The following is a 17,696-nucleotide window of genomic DNA, read 5'->3' as shown; positions in this document are numbered from 1 at the left end:
ACGTGCTCTGCAACAAGAGAAGCCACTGCAGTGAGAAGCCTGTACACTGAAACTAGAAAAAATCCTCACGTAGCAAGGAAGACCCCACTCAACTAAAAATAAATTTTAAAAAATTTTTACAGAAAATAAATATATATTTTGAAGAGCGCCTTACTTACCTGATACTTTGTTAATCAAAAACCTTAGACTAAGCAGGTTTCTTCTTCATCTGGAGAAATAAACATCAGGAGCCCCATAAGCAAGAGGAGCCTGTTATCTTGAGTTGAAAACAGTAATGGCTTACAGGCTTTCCAAGGGCTCTTTCTGTGGGCCCATTTCTTCTAGCAGGTTCTTCGTGGCGATGGAGCTTTAGGTACCCTGTCACTGTCTAGAATGGCAGCACCACGAGGGCTGTATCCCCAGCCTATGACAGTGCCTGGCACATAATAGGTGGTCAGCAAATAGTTAAATGAACAAATAGATAAGTTAATGAGTTAACTCTGTGCTCTCCCTGTTATAGATAAATGTTCAAAGAATCCCTAAAAAGGAAGAGACCTCACAAGCCAGAAATCAGACATTTTTATATGGACTAACTCTTATGCTAATTTTTTTTCTCTTAAACAGTAATCTTTATTTTTACACAAAGCAGTATAAAATGAGGTAGTTCTTCAATGTGTGACTTGGAGCTCGAAAATCCACCCTGAGTATGAAAGAGCAACCCTTTGCGACCCCATGGACTGTAGCCCTCCAATCTCCTCTGTCCATGGGATTTCCCAGGCAAGAATACTGATATGGGTTCCCATTTCCTTCTCCAATCATGCTAACTGTAAATACCAAAAAAGTACCTTAATTATTCCTTCACTCCCTAGCATTAAAAGAAAATAACTAACTTCAAAAGACCATCACCATTGGGAATTTCCTGACGATTCAATGGTTAAGACTCTAAGCTTCCACTGCAGGGGGCATGGGTTCGATTCCTGGTTAAGGAACTAAGATCTTGCATGCCCTGCAGCATGGCCAAATAATTAAAAATTTTTTTAAAGACATCACAGTTGGGACATCCCTGGCAGTCCAGTGGTTAAGACTCTGTACTTCCACTGCTAGGGGATACTTGAGAGGGTTTGAGGAATTTTTCTTCCTCCTCTAACATTGTTTTGAAATAATTTCATGGGCATTAATTGTGTGAATATGGTCGAGTTAAAAGGTGTTCAGCCAGAACTCATAATTCCATACAAGGTGATTTCAGTTCCCATGCTAAAATTAATTGGTTTGACATATTCTTGCTTTCTGGCAAGTTTCTATTATAAAAGCATGTGACTTTTTTGGTTTCATTTTCTTGTGTCTGCAGCAGAGGGATACCATGCAAGATAACCTACTAAAGCTCCAGCAGGAAATGGCCGAGCTGGAAGCTGTGTTAGAGCAGCACGGGAGCCAGCCTTCCCACAGCTCTGCTTCCCTCACAGCTGATTCTCGTGGCCCAGAGCACCTGCTAAATCTAGAGCAAGACACATCAGAAAGAGGTTTGTAATACTGGCCAATCTCTGTTACCTTAAGCAAAATTCTTCCCTCTCTAAGCCTTTATCTCTTTCTGAAAGGTATGAACCCAGAACCAGTATTTTATGATCTTTGCTCAGCATGTATTTGCTGAGTCACGTGGTAGGAAGTCTTACAGCCTTACTTCTAGTTCCTGCTTTCAACTAATTTGCCATTCAGAGGGACCAAGAGTGTTAGTAAGTGTTGCTTTCTGACTACCCACAGTAAGAAAATGCCATGGGGGTGCCCACAGGGACCTGAATGTCATGGGGCAGGCTGGAAATAGGTGACCCCATAATTTTAGAAAGCTTACTAAAAACCACTCAGACTTACTTCTTATAACACTGGTGTCAGATCACAAAACTCTATTTAATGTACTTTTTGGTTTGTAGAGAGAGATGTCTATACATACTTCATGAGCTTTCCAGTTGGCTCAAGGGTAAAGAATCCACCTGCCAGTGCAGGAGACAAAGAGATGCAGGTTTGATCCCTGGGTCAGGAAGATCCCCTGGAGAAGGAGATGGCAATCCACTCCAGTATGCTTGCCTGGGAAGTCCCCTAGGCAGAGGAGCCTTGCGGGCTTCAATCCATGGGGTTGCAAGAGTTGGACACGATTTACATACTTTAGGAACTGCACCTTGATCCACAGAAAGCCCAATTATTCATGACTGTTATCACCAAGACAAGAGGAGGCATTTGGAGTAACCGGGCAGGTAGAGTTGTTCTGAGCTGGAAGAAGTGAGCACTGACCTGAGGAATAACCTCACATAAATGAAAGTGAGATGAAAATCTGAATTTTAATTGGAAAAAGCCTGTGAAAGACAACATATCAGTCATTGTTCTAAATAGAAGCAAATATGTAGACACACAGATAAAATGCCAGACACAGGCCTGCGTCCTAGGGGAGAGCTGGTGCTTAGGAACTGGCAGGTATGGTGCTCCCACAGTGCTCTTTACAGCTATCTCAGTGATAGCCGTCTAGCTAACTTAGTGTTAAAGTCCCTTCTTCATTGCTCCTTTCATCAGTGCTACAGGGGCCAAAGGGCCTTCATTTGAGTCTTTCTAGGAACTCTACTCTTAATTATTCAGTAGAATGGCCTTGATTGTAGAGTGTGCCTTGCAGTGTTTTTATGTTCAGAAACAGTAGCTCATGGATGAGAAGCTAGGAACTCTGTTGCTATGGCAGTGGTTCAAAATGTATTTCCTTAAATACGTTCTTTGTAACTTTATCTTCATTTAGTTCACCTCCCAGATAACGAAGCCCCAAATCTCTAACCCATCACAATTCTCTTTGATGATTTCACCATCTTCAGTCTAAAAACAGATGACTTTCAGTTTTAATGCACCAGATACAAAATGTTATTGTCTGGTTTTGAATATGTCTGTAAATTTGTTATCTCATCTTTGTGGGGAGGGTGTTTATTTTTTCCTGAAGATCTGTACACAAAATTTTTTTTTTCCCAAATTTGCTATAGTTTTATATATTCTGTTTTACTATGAATCTGACAAACTGAAAATTTCTTCCGAATCTCTATATAAAATATTTTTCTTTAGAGAAAGCTTTTATTCTATCCTTTGTAATAAACGTATTCATTGGTCTGCTTTCTTATGAAATTATAATGTCCTCAGAAGGTAGTGGGTAAATATTGAGAGGAGGGAAGGAGAGGATTATGAGAAGTTCCCCATTAAAAAAAAAGTTCCAACTCCGCAGGGAGTGTCTGCCATGACCACTTTTATTTGCATAATTTGAATATGTTGTTCAAAATGATGAAATGCTACTTCTCAGGATCACCCATAAACACAATATTTTTTAATCATGATTTTTAAGTCTCTGGTTTTTCCAGCCCCATTTTACCCTGTTAGACTGTTAATTTTTTTCATAGCCCTTATTAACTTTTAACAATATCTAATTTGTCTTGCATATTGTTTAGAGTTCCTTATTACCTCCCACTAGAATATAAGATCCATGTGGGCAGAGAACCCTTACACCTGTTCCTGGAACACAGTAGGTACTCAATAAATATATATATTTTTTAATATATTTATTTATTTAGCTGTGTTGGGTCTTAGTTTCAGCAACAAAGTTGTGGCACACAGGCTTTCTAGTTATGGCTCTTGGGCTTACTTCATGGCAGCGTGTAGGACCTTAGTTCTCAGACCAGGGATCAAACCTACGTCCCCACTCATTGTAAGGTGGATTCTCAGTCACTGGACCACCAGGGAAGTCCCCTCAATGAATATTTTAATTCACTTGATTAAAACTCTGAAGCCCAGGGACTTCTCTGGTGGTCCAGTGGCTAAGACTACACTCCTAACACAGGGGACCTGGGTTCAATCCTTGGTCAGGGAACTAGATCCCACATGACACAACTAAAGATCCTGCTTGCCACAACTAAGACCCAGCTCAGCCAAGTAATAAATATTAAAACAAACAGAAAACAAAACTCTGAAGCCCACTCTAGAGTTACTGAAAGAAAATTTCTGGATATGGATTTTGGAGTTTTGTGGATTTAGTTATGAAACATTTTGAGCATCAACTTAATAGCTTAAGTTTTGTTTCTTTTTCCCTCTTAAATTGGTGTGATTCTAACTGAAATTCAAGGAAACTGTTTTTTTGGCCACCGTGCCATGGCATGTGGGATCTTACTTCCCCTACCAGCGATCAAACCCACATCCCCTGCATTGGAAGCATTGGAAGTCCTCATGCAGCTTCTTATCCTGGGAAAAGGAGTTCTGTTTACCTTCAGCTGTATTAAAATAACTTGTTTTTTAAATAAATGTTTTATTTTTGAATAACTTTAGATTTCCTGAAAGGAGCAATGATAGTACGGAGAGTTCCTGCAGGAACTCTACCCCTTACCTAGTTTCAGGTTCTCCGGATGTTGTCATCTTGCATTACCATGGTACAATTGTCAAGACTAAGAAGTCAACATTAGTACATTACTAGTAGTGAGTGAAACTCGACTTAATCAGGTTTCACAAGTTTTTATTTAAGATTCAGTATTCTTAAAGATGATGAAAGCCCCCTTTCTAAGGTGTTTATATCAAATGTCCTGTCCTCAGCCTAGATATGCCCTACTGTTTATCTGAGGGTCATCCCCAAGTCTACATAATATTTTTGTGCAAATGTGTATTCTTAACCATTACAAATTATGTGTACTTCCCTCTGCAGGTAAAGCTATTTCATACCATGCATTTTGCTTTTTTTTTTTTTTTGCTTTTTGTTTTCCTCCTGGCTTACCTGTCATTCGTAAAGCAAACATTAGCATTTGTAACATCATAGTCTATTATAGCTGAGATAATTTTCAGGTACATCTGAGCTTTGTTGTCCTACAGTACATTCATTCGTGGACACTTAGGGCTTATCACAAGTCAGTATCTCTTTCCTCCCTCTTCATTGTCTTTTCCTTTGATTCTTCCCAATACTTTGCATCAGTGCTTATTAGTACCTAATAGGCAGTCAGTAAAATTTATTAAATGTTTGGTCTGACCCATACTCCCTACCCATGAAGAATATAACTAATGTTAAGATCCACAGATGAAGGAATGATTTTGGGGAGATTACAGTACTATTCCAATACTTGGGCACTGGATCCCTGCTTTTATGAAAAAAGGATTAAGGAAACAGAAGTGCAGAAACATTTTTCCCTGTTTTTTTTTAGGTAATACTGAGTTATTGCATCCTAACTCAGGGTAGCTTATTTTCTTTGTAGTTTGGGCTTTATTGTAGTGAAAAGAGGAACTCGTATGTTAACTGTCCAGGTGATTGAATGACTTTTTATTTATTTATTTATTTTTTCCACTTTCCAAGGACCCAGCTATACTTTTTTTTTTTTTAACTTTATATAATTGTATTAATTTTGCCAAACGTCAAAATGAATCCGCCTGAATGACTTTTTAATATCTGTGTTTGTGTCTAAGGCCTTTCCCTTCCCACTCTTTCACTTTAAAAACAACCAAAAAAAAAACACAAAGAACCTTTTCCAGTGGTTAATTCTGTTGGATTTGTTTCCTTAGAGACTGCACATTACCTTCTATCAGTGATCACCCTATATTTAGGTGGAAAATGATGCCTATATTAACAACACTTTACTTTCCAGTTGAAAGAAAAACCCACTGGTTTATGGTTAGACCCTCCTTCGTTTCAGCACCTTACCCCCAGGGTAGGGTTCTTGTGTTCCTAGAAAGGCACAGGTCCAGAAAAGATGATTATAAAGGAAGCTATAAATAATGTATTTGAGGATTAACTCAGGAAATCAATGATTGTTTCCCCCCAGGCTACTCAGTGTCTTAAAAAATAGTTTAATTAATACAGCTCTTTGTTTACATTTTTCTGTCTAGATTTATGGAGTTTGGCTTTCCTATAAAAGCTCAAAGTAAATTACAGTTGTCAGTGACTTTGTAATGGATAGAAGACATTTGTAATGTTTAAGTATTTGTTTTTGCTTTTTAAATATTTCTGCCTTTAAGCCACTTTCTAGAAAGAAGTGGCACAATAATACATTTGGAGGAATTAATAAATAAAAAGGATGTACTAACATGCCAGAACTTTGCCTTGGGTCTCTTCTGTGTTTTTTCCTTTCTTGTACCAGTTCATCATTAGTTCCATATATTACTTCTAGGTTCCTTATCAGTGGGCACCTTGAGTTTTTCGTTTGTATTGGTTTTTCAGTTTATTATTTTCTTAATAATTGAAAATGTGAAGCAAAATGTCACCTCTTTTCTTTCTCATCTAACCCCTCCCTCATGTTTCCACACACATGTAGAAGCTTAAACCCCATCCTATACAATCTTTGATGTGGAGGCAAATAGGGATGGAAGAGGGGTGTGCTTTGTGCTTTCTAGTACTTTCTCTTCCCTATTATATGAGAGGATTTGAGTGTAGTTTGCAGCAGAGATAAAAATTCATTTCCTATTCTTGTTTTCTTATCATTCAGGGTCAAAAAATATAAATATATGATTTTTTCAACCTTGTCTCAGCTGGGTATCTTTATTTACCCAGTTTTAAAGTGTTCTTTTTTATTGTCATTATTATTTTTTAGTCATTTAGTTCCATTTGGTGCAGTATTGCTTGTGTTTATAGAATTCTGTCTGGTATACCTGTTTAAAAACCAATTTGATTGTCACAGATTGCTGCTTTTGAAAAAAATCAATAATCTCACCTAAATGATCACCATCAAGACAAAGCAGTAAAGTTGATTTCTTTGTTTTTTCATTCCATTTAAAGCAATATTAACTTCAGAGAAAAGTAGAGACTATTCTAGAAGCCAGAATCCTGAAAGCCTCTCTGCTGACAAGTTTCCAGTATCTCTGGATAGTTCTACCAATAAAAATAAAGAACCAGGAATGGAAAGGTAAGAAGTAATAAATATCAAGTCTGGGAAGCTGAATAGCACCTGTACTGACATTAAACTCTTACTGTTAATTTTTTTTTGCCATACTTTCTCTAGGTTTTTGTACATAGACATTTCTAACCTCTCATTGCCCTAGGACACTTCTTTTGTTTAATTTCATGTTGGCTTTTTGGACCTATACCAGGCATGAGCTACAACATGAGGCATGCACAGTAGATCTACCCCTTCTCGATGTTGGAATAAAATAGAGAACTAGCGAGGGGTGGGAGGGAAGGAGGTTCAAGCGCAGGGATATATGATTCACTTCGTTGTGCACCAGAAACTAGCAACAATGTAAAGCAATTATGCTCCAATTTAAAAAATTAAAAAAAAAAAAATATATATATATAGAACTAAAACCTCAGTAAGCCTGGAGGCTGAAGGTAGATTTCTCTAAGGCCATACTTGCCCTCATTGAAGTTTTTGCCTTCGTAGAGAAAGTTTAGCTACTGATTTACCCCAGTAAATATTCAGAATATTTCTTAAGAGATGTTATTCACATCACTATTGATATAAGACTATGAAACACTACCTAGTTTTAAAAGTACCTTCATTTGATCTTAATAACAGTGAAAATAAAAGGACAAGTTCTGGACTATTATTCCAAATTGATAGTCCAGTAAAGAGTCTCAGAACTGATAGAATCACACATCTCACCACTCCAAGAAAGAAAGGGAATTCATAATGTATAGAGCTTCTACCAAATATACGTCTATTTCCACTTATCTAACTGGGAATAGTGATATATTGTCAATAATGTAATCACACCATCTTTTCCAAACCTCTTGAACTGAACTGAGGATATATTTTTGAGGCTGGGATGCTGGCCTGGTGGCTGTGATAGAGAGTGAAAAGATTGGATGTCCATAGGCACTGAACCCATGTTTAGAGGTAATGACCTCATTGCCATGCTTTATCCAGCTGAGCTAATCACCCATTTAATATTTAGATGAAATATTCCTCTTCCTCCTTCCCCATCCCAGTGTACCCTCCTGAGACTTCTTTTAAAGAACCTACACATTGATTGAACTTCATCCCTCTACTAGACTCTTGAGCAACAGTTCAGGTCTTGTTCATCTTTAATCTGTAGAGCCTAGCTTTAATGCCTGACTCATAGTAAATACCCAGTAATTGTTTGAATTAATTATCTGATCTCTGAGGCCCTTTAAATCTGTAGGTAAATATCTTATTCAGCAAAGTTCTAAACACCTGGAAGAGTATAGTAATTACAATGTACATGTGCTCTTCTAATGATACTTTATAGCTGATTTTTGTTTTTAGAGTGATTTTGGACATTGAAAAGGCAGGAAGTAGGGATGGTTCTATGAATATTGCTAAAATTGGGTAGAAAGAATGAGTATAACAATGTCAAAATTAATCAATTTTCTATTTTCATGAGAGCTGATTCTCATACATTCATTTGAAATAGTGTATAGAATATGAGTGTCAGTGGATAATTTGCTGAGATTTGCTGACCTGCTTTTAAACAGCTAGGAGATATCCTGCCTCAGACCAGAACCTAAGGGGAGATGTTACATGTCAGCCCTGACATGTTGGCAGACATCATGAATCCAGTCTCCTAGCCATCTCTTGTGTTCTCTTTCGCTAGTCATTCCCAATCTCCGTGACAGTGAGCTGTTTCACTTATGCCTTGGCTGTTCAGAAAGTGTGATTAGTCCTTTCACAAGCTGCAGCAGTGGTTTTCTGCTTTCTTCCTTTTTTCCAGGTCTTCCCCTTCTAAATTCCAGTTGTCGGATAATAGGTGGTATATGCACAGCTCAAGGAGTCTTCAGGACAGAAACTGCCCATCTCAAAAGGAGCCCATTAATGTTGCTGACATGGAAGAGCAACAGCTGGCTAAGCGTGAGGCCCAAGATTTAATGGGGTCTTTTTTGCCAAGACAAGATCAAGGTAATATTTCATCTGCTCTGGTGGAGAAAACACTTTTATTTTACTCTGAGTCTTACCTAAAGACATTCTGGGTGAATCAACTTTCTAATGTAGTAGTCTATCATGAATGCATCTGTTATATGTAAACCCGTTAGAAAAATAGCTTGAATGTTAATCCAAGTGGAAAATTATTGCCACTGTTAATCTGTCTATATTGGTTTAACTCTTAACAGTTTTGAGGATGAGAGAGTTCTTGATACTGTCTAAATATTTTACTTCAACTGTTAAATAAGAGTTCTAGGGCCCTAGGGTAAAGTTTTAGGCCTGTCCTTTATTGAAAAATGAGTCAGATCTCTAAAGTAAGCTCTTGTTTTATGAATTAATGAATATAAATTGCTATATATCTTATGCCTTATAAATCACTATAACTGAAAGGTGTGTTTTATGGCTTGTAAATCAAGGTTTTAATCGGTAAAGAAAGTTTTAAATTAATCCTCAAAAACACATTGTCATAAAAGGTGCTCTTAGGCACCTAAATGTATTTGGCCATATTCACTGGGGTCTTTTTAGTAATCTCATACATTTTACTTAGCTGTGCTTACTTGCTGATGTAGTGACATTTTCTGAAATGTTTTGGGGATGGTGTATTTTTTTAATTTGGTAATGATAGTTGATAATTTATTGAGTGAAAAATTTAATGATATCATCGTAAGTAGCTGTCTCATTTTCAACCCTTTTTCCTTCCTTACAAAAGTATTAATATGTTCAGTACCAGATGGTTGGAGAATATAAGTAATAAAAAAGCCATTTCAAACTACCTATGTTCTTGTCATCAATAATGAAATATGCTATATATCTTTAGTCAATTTACATAAACTTTAATTTTTTAATAAAAAATCATGATCAGTATTTCTTTGCCATCTTTAATATAGCATGTGTTTTTTTTTAATTTAAAAACATTTTGATTGTTTTTAGTCAACTATTTGTATTTTTTTTAAGTTTCACTGATATAGGCAGTGCCAAAATCTTCACAAACAGTCCAAAGATTAAAGTATACATTTGCTTATAACTGAAACACTTTTCTGTATACCTGAAACTAATACAATGTTGTAAGTCAACTATATCCCAATATAAGATAAAAACTTTTTTGAAGTATACATTTGAATCAAAACCATCCCCTAAGAACTAAAATAGATAAATGACAGAAATTATAGAAAGCAGGCTTTATAATATTGCATCTAAGGGATTCTTAAGATACAAACATATTTCATGTTAAGACTGAAATAAGGTAGCATCTTAAAAATCAATGGTATCTTAGACTTCCCTGGTAGTTTGGTAAAGAATTTGTCTGCCAGTGCAGGAGACATGGGTTCAGTCCCTGGTCTGGGAAGATCCTACATGCCTCAGGGGAACTAAGCCTTTTTACCGGTTATTGGGCCTGTCCTCTAGAGCCCAGGAACCACAACAGTAGCCCCCATTCACAGCAAACAGAGAAAAGCCCAAGCGGCAATGAAGACCCAGCACAACCATAAATAAATAAATAAACATAATTCCTTTAAAAAAAATGGTATCTTTAAAAATTTTTAAGTTTATCTTTAATTGTGGTAAAAATACATAAAATTTACCTCAACCATTTTTAAGAGCTCAGCAATATTAAGTATACTCCCATTATTATGCAGTAGATCTCTAAAATTTTTCATCTTGTAAAACAAATTCTGTACCCATTAAATAGCAACTCCCTTTTCTCCCTCCCCCCATTCTCTGGGAGTCAGCATTTTACTTTCTAAGAGTTTAGCTATTCTAGATAGCTCATACAAATGGAATCATGCAGTATCTATCCTTTTGTGACTGACTTTCATTTAGTATACTGTCTTCAGCATTCATCCATGTTTGTAGCATGTGACAGGATTTTCTTTAAAAACCACTGTGTGAGGGACTTCTCTGGCAGTCCAGTGGTTAAGACTCCATGCTTCCAACGCAAGGTGTTCGAGTTCTATCCCTGGTCAGGGAACTGGGATCCCACATGTCAAGCAGCATGGCCAAGACGAACTAAAAAAAAATTAACACAACTAACAAACAAAAAAACTGTGTGTATGTATCACATTTTCTTTAGTCATTTATCCATTGAGACATTTGGGTTGCTTCCACCTCTTGGCTATTGTGAATAATTCTACAATGAAGGTGCGTGTGTACATTTCTCCATTTTATTGTAATTCAATGGAATATGTGATGAGTAAGGACTCCATTGTGATGGATGTGGCATGATTTTTTAAATCTCATTATTGGACATTTAGTTTGTTTCTAAAACTTTACTGTTATAAACATTGTTGCAGTGAACCTTCCCATGACTACACTTGTGCAGACCTCTTTAATGTCTTTAGGATACATTTCTAAAACTAGAATTGTTGACTGCAAGTATAAACACACAAAGCTTTTGCACGTCGTGCCAGATTTCCTTTAGAAAAGTTGTCACTTGGCACATCTACCAGGTGTTATTAATGTACCCATTTTTCTCTTAACTAACTTAATCTTTTTAATTCTTAGCAGACTAGATGTTATAATTTAAGATACATGGCCATATAGATTAAACTTCTTTCTTCATTCCTTCCAGAGGGAACCCCTTACCTGAAATCTGGAATCAGCCTCTTCTCTCATGAACCCGAGTCTGATCCCTCTGAAGACAGAGCCGCAGAGCCAGCTCATGTTCACAGCATGCCACCCTCAGCCTCTGCACTGAAATTATCCCAATTTCGAGTAGAAGAATCTACCAAGAATCCAGCTGCTGCTCACATTACTAATACTACACGTTGTAACCTGAGGGAAGAAAGTATGAGCAAAGAGAAGCCAGAAGTGATATCTTCAACAGAAAGAAGCAAGAAAAGACTTTCTATGGTGGCATCAGGCTTGACCCCAAAAGAACTTGTGAGTGTCTCCAGATGTGTTTCCCTAATGACTAAGCCTTCATTAACATTCTGCAGATGGTTTTAAATATATAACTGTAAATAACCTATAGGAAGAAATCTAGCCAACAAGCTCATTTCTATGTAATTTAATTTCCATTACTAATTTCTAAAAATTCATACCTAGATAAAACTATAGCATGAGTTACTTTTGTATATATTTACTAAAGGAAATAGTTATTAAATATTAGCAGAAAGGTTAGAGTGTTGAGTATGATACAGAGCTTTTTTAATTTTAATTTTCTTTCTATTGAAAAAAACAAGTAAGTATAAGGCATCTTTTTCCTACCTTGAGTGAACTTACCAGCATCATTAAATTTCAGCTGATTCTAAGCACATCATCAGATAGTAGCATTTTTCGATTGCTTATTTATTTTTATCCTGGCTTATTACATTGTTTTGATGTTGTTATGTTGAGATTCTATTATGATGGAATACACACAACATGAAATTTACCTTCTTAACCATTTTTAAGTGTATAGTTCTGTTAGTGTTAAGTTTATCACATTGTTGTGCAACCAATCTCCAGAAGTTTGTTCATCTTGCAAAACTAAAACTCTATACCTATTAAACAATAACACCTCAATCCCCCTGGCATCACCATTCTACTTTCTGTCTCTATGAATTTGACTATTCTTTGTTGTTGTTGTTGAGTTCTTAGTCATGTCCGACTGCAACTCCATGGATTGCAGCACACCAGGCTACGCTAGGACACTTCACTATCACCCGGAGTTTGCTCAAACTCGTGTCCATTGAATCAGTGATACCATCCAACCATTTCATCCTCTGCTGTCCTCTTCTCTTCCTGCCCTCAATCTTTTCCAGCATCAGAGTCTTTTCTAATGAGTCAGTTCTTCACATCAGGTGGCCAAAGTATTGGAGCTTCAGCTATTTTCACTATTGAAAAGATTCAGTAGTGGATGTCATTTATTGCATGCAGAGAAATGATTCACTCATTCTTAAATGAGGCCTCCCAGGAGGCATTCATGGTAAAGAACCCACCTGTCAATATAGGAGGCATCAGAGATTCAGGTTCAATCCCTGGATCAGGAAGATCCCCTGGAGGAGGGCATGGCAACCCACTCTAGTATTCTTGCCTGGAGAATCACATGGACAGAGGAACCTGGCGAGCTATAGTCCATAGGGTCACAAAGAGTCGGACACAACTGAGGCAACTTAGCATGCACACACTCATTCTTAAATATCTGTCTTGATATATCCTTCCTGGGATAGAAGCCATTTCTCATCCTAGCTTGTTGATAGGTTAGCAGCTCCACCTGATCTCTGTGGCCAGATGTGTCTCACTACCAAAATGGCAAAAAGTAAGCTATGACTGCCCTAGTAGAGACAGTGAATCTCATCAATAATGCAAGAAGTCTCACCTCATAACCATGTGCCCAGAATAGCTGTTTGCTCTAAAAATTCATACGTATGTCTGATAATGTTGCTTTTAGTCTTTTGCCAACACATTTAAAATTCTCATTTATTCGTTGAAAATTAGCATTTCTTATTCCTTTGTTTTGTGAGATCAGCTTTTCACAGGAGGCTAAAATGATGTAATCTTTCTTGCCCTGGGCAATCCTGAACTGCATATTAGATTCTAAGTGGCTTGGGTACTGTTGTCTTTAAACAAGCAAAGAGGAAAACTTTTCAGCTCTATTCAGACTTGCTGAAGTGTAGTAAATTTATTATGAAAGCTTCTGACTGTATTACACATGATTAATTCTGAAGCCCATATTAAGATGATCTTTTCAGCAGTTGCTCTTCTAACTGAACACTGTTTCAAGGCTGGGATTTCAGCAATTAATCAGTTCAGAATTGCTAATGATCCTGGCAGAGGGCAGTGGGAAAAGGGGGAGGATATCATTAACTTCTCCAGCTTGTCTTTTTCAGTGCCCCGTGGCAGTATGGAGTGAGGCATCATGAAAGAAAGTTGCTGGGCCTCCACTGCAGTCTCGTGGCACCCATAAATACTGGCGTGGGTGGTGATGGCTAGTCAATGATGACCCTTAGTAAACAAAATTATTTACCAAGCGGTAGCTGCTAATTATGTCAGCTGTGTCCATAATGGATCTGGTTAATTTCTTTTACTGCCTATTGATTTTTTTATTTGGTTGCTAGATAATAGCTCAAAGGCTCTAGATGTCTTTTGAGGAGAGTGTATGTTTCTTCCAATCCTTCTCCTTAAGAGGAATTGATAGATTTGTACTAACCTTTAGAAGCATCTTGAGTTGACTGTTTTGAAACTGTCACCAGGGTGAATCTAGTTCTTTATAAGCCACTTATCTGAGCATAACTTTCTGTATAGGCTAGTTACCCCTCAGTTTATAAAGTATAGACTCATAAATCTAAATTATAGTATAAAAGGGTGTCACTCCACAAAGAAACTGTCTTAGGGAATCAAATGATATCTTCATATCTGTTATTAAAGGGAAAATTAATATTATTTTGAATCTTTGGTTATAATTCTATGTCTGCTAGCACAGACTACATCAGAATTTCTTCCTCTGATTTGTACATAATTTTTATTAAATTACTACTTATTTTCAGACTTCATTTAGAATAAAAAGGGTGTACTTTTTATGAGAAAAAATGGAAATTCAAAACTGGGATAACTAATTCTCAAGCTGTGTACTAGAGGTAATTTATTATAATGTAATATTTGGTTTGGTTTCAGATGCTTGTGCAGAAATTTGCCAGAAAACATCACGTCACTTTAACTAATCTAATTACTGAAGAGACTACTCATGTCATTATGAAAACAGGTATACCAAGAGCCCTTACAGAATATGCTATATCTGTTGTGTAAAGCTACATGAAGAAATGGGAGTATTTGTTAAGCATAGCATGAATGATCCTCTTCCAATAGTCAGTAAGTTGTTACCTGATGAAAGAAAAATAATAAGTTTTGCTACTTCCTGAACCTCTTTTGAACTGTGGTGTTGGAGAATACTCTTGAGAGTCCCTTGGACTGCAAGGAGATCCAACCAGTCCATTCTGAAGGAGATCAGCCCTGGGATTTCTTTGGAAGGAATGATGCTAAAGCTGAAACTCCAGTACTTTGGCCATCTCATGCGAAGAGTTGACTCATTGGAAAAGACTCTGAAGCTGGGAGGGATTGGGGGCAGGAGGAGAAGGGGACGACAGAGGATGAGATGGCTGGATAGCATCACTGACTCGATGGACGTGAGTCTGAGTGATCTCTGGGAGTTGGTGATGGACAGGGAGGCCTGGCGTGCTGCGATTGATGGGGTCGCAAAGAGTCGGACACGACTGAGCGACTGAACTGAACTGAACTGAACCTCTTTTATTTTGGGTTAATATTGGAGAGTGATAAGCCAGAACGATGAATCACTTCTAGTCTACCCTGCCTGGACTACACTGTGTGAGGGCTTTTGGGGTAGGACAGAGCCCAAGTCCTAGAGAAACACATGGGGCAAAGAGGGGAATGAGTAGAAGTGAAATCTACTTATTCAAAATCTAGGTGGTTGGAAACCCTGGCTCCATGTCCACTCCATGTCCTCACTCCACTCCAACTCTAGTTTCAGTGTGGTTGAGAGTTTTTCAGGAAACAAGTCCAGTTATTGCTCTGAGATAGCCTAGCATATGAAAAAGAAAAAAGAAAGGAAAAATTCATTTGTCCAACACCTTCCCCTTTTAAAATCTTAAGTTCCACTTATGTGATGACAAGGGAGACCTCAGAGGCTTTTAGTTGACTGTAAGGTAAATCTGAGTAAACATTTCAGGGCCACTAACAAAGCTCGTTTGAAATTGGGCCTTACTGATAAAACCCTAACACCAGAGCAAGTGAGGTGATGATCCTGACACCCCCCGCACACACACAACCCCACCCCCTCTAAAGCGAGCTCTGGAAGATACATGCTCTGTTTTGAGCACCATGCTTTCTTTTCACACTGGTCCCTGACAACAGTTTATCCAGAGGTAGATAAAGGGAATGGGGAAAGGGAATTCAGAGCAGTGTCATTTGAAGAAGAAATGAAGAAAGACCTAAGGAAACAAGACAAGTGTCTTCAAATATCTGAAGAATCGTTGTCTGGAGAAGGAGTTAGGCTCACTCATGGGCTCTAGAAAGCAAAGACGGGTTCCTGTGGCAAACAGAAGATGCAGGTTGAAGCACACCTCTTAAAAACTGCCTAACAAAACGGATTCTCTAGTCCTCTCGGGTTTTCTGTTCATACAACTGTAGGTTCTTGAGCGTGGGGTCAAGACTCCTTGGCAGGGACACATTGCCTTAAAACTTCTGTAAGAGCTTTGATTTCTACTGTATTACGATTGTACCACAGGGACAGAGGATAATGCTCACAGGAACCAGACAACAAGGTACCATGAACTAAGTACTGTTTTAGAGATGAATATCTTTAAACTTGAATATATCTTAAGCTATAGGTTTGGATCAAGGCTGCTGATAGGTGAAAAGAAAACTTTAAAATGCAAATTACATTGAAAGCGGTTCAAGTCTTTAAACCTAAAGGCAGTAATACATTTGTTGCTTTTAAACTAGAAATGACCTAAAATTTCTGGGTTTAAAACATATTATTAAATCAACCTTCACAGCAGTTAAACAAAAAGCTTTAAAAATTGTGTGTGGGCAGGGGTGAGGGGGTGGGGGTGAGGGGCAGAGATTTTTTTTTTAATTTGTGAAGAATTCAGTTAGGAAGAACAGCAGTTGCTACTCCCGGCAGATGGCCTGCTGTGTTCAGGATTTAGTTAAATACATTTCTCCTGTTTAAAACTAAGTGTTCTTTCCTGAGTTACCTTAGTCCTTCACAGGGGCCTTTAAAACACAAAAAAATAAACAGAAGCGATTCTTCAGCTGCTTTCTAAAATACTTAAGTTGAAAAGAGGAAAACTATGAAAATACTTTTTTTTTTGGTCACTTGCAGGGGAATTAGGAATTAGGGTTAGGATTCCCCAAGTAGAAGTTCTAGAGGTGAAAATTCATTGCTTACATTGACATTTCAAATTTAGGATTTCAATAATACTTTTTTCTTCTTTCACATGTACCATCTAGTAAAACAGATCCTCCCCGTCCACACATATCAATACTACCAACATGGGTAATTCGTTGAGCACAATGACAGACACCTTTAACTGGCCTTGGCATCTAGAAAATAGGGCTGACATTTCCCCTGGTCTTGCCTTCCTATCAGCCTTTTCCAAACTTCCAAAGATCCACACTGGCTGGTTAGAATTACAAGTGCTTTCAGCCTCAGTCTATCACCAGAGGTGTTGGAATCATCCATCTAGACTGATCTCAAGTAGTGTAAGGAGCCTGGGGTGCTTCAGCTTCTTAATGGCAGCCTTTCCTAATTGTGTTTTAAACTTCTAATCCTTTAGATGTTTTCCATTTTGCAGATCCTGAGTTTGTGTGTGAACGGACACTGAAATATTTCCTGGGAATTGCAGGAGGAAAATGGGTAGTTAGCTATTTTTGTAAGTACCATATAATTTCTCCCCTCCTCCCTTTAACACCTCCAAATTGCATTTTGACACCTAACATTTTAACACCTAAGGTTTTTGCTGATGTTGAATCTGAATTAAGGAAAGGTCTTTAATGGTAACACTGAACTAAGTTTTATCTTTAGTGCATATGTCTTTGTTCAGATACGCTGGTGGTATGGGGGGAAATGTTTTTCTTTTGATAACTAATAGGACCTAATCTGCTCCTGGCAATGTTAAGCATAAAATCTAGGGATTTATTTAATTGTAGGCAGAAATCCACATGTAGCAAGCACTTTTATAATGTTAAATTAAGCATCAGTGGTCTCTCTAGAAGGAAGTCTATTAAGGAGCTGTGGTTTTACAAAGAGAGGATCACTGTTCAGTGTTATTTCTCCCACAGTCTTATGTGAATCACTTCACCATCCACCTCCATGAAGGGAGATCTTCTGCTCTTGTGTAACCTGTCTTTTCTATGATC

At 37.7% G+C, this 17,696-nt stretch overlaps 1 protein-coding gene across 12 annotated transcripts in view; it reads left to right on the top strand.

Moving 5' to 3' along the window:
• BRCA1 (BRCA1 DNA repair associated) overlaps nucleotides 1-17,696 on the top strand; it is a 72,063-nt gene that overhangs the window by 39,491 nt on the left and 14,876 nt on the right. For all 12 annotated transcript variants that reach the window (XM_061391942.1, XM_061391953.1, XM_061391945.1 and 9 more), the window contains 6 exons: nucleotides 1,328-1,499; nucleotides 6,740-6,866; nucleotides 8,632-8,816; nucleotides 11,407-11,717; nucleotides 14,433-14,520; nucleotides 17,132-17,209. In XM_061391942.1, coding sequence (XP_061247926.1) covers nucleotides 1,328-1,499; nucleotides 6,740-6,866; nucleotides 8,632-8,816; nucleotides 11,407-11,717; nucleotides 14,433-14,520; nucleotides 17,132-17,209 — 961 coding nt within the window. The remainder of the gene's footprint in view (nucleotides 1-1,327; nucleotides 1,500-6,739; nucleotides 6,867-8,631; nucleotides 8,817-11,406; nucleotides 11,718-14,432; nucleotides 14,521-17,131; nucleotides 17,210-17,696) is intronic.

The sequence above is a fragment of the Bos javanicus genome, chromosome 19 (genome assembly GCF_032452875.1).
Source record: "Bos javanicus breed banteng chromosome 19, ARS-OSU_banteng_1.0, whole genome shotgun sequence".
NCBI classification, from domain to species: domain Eukaryota; kingdom Metazoa; phylum Chordata; class Mammalia; order Artiodactyla; family Bovidae; genus Bos; species Bos javanicus.
Note: the sequence above shows the minus strand (reverse complement) of the source record. Positions and strands in the feature narration are given on the sequence as shown.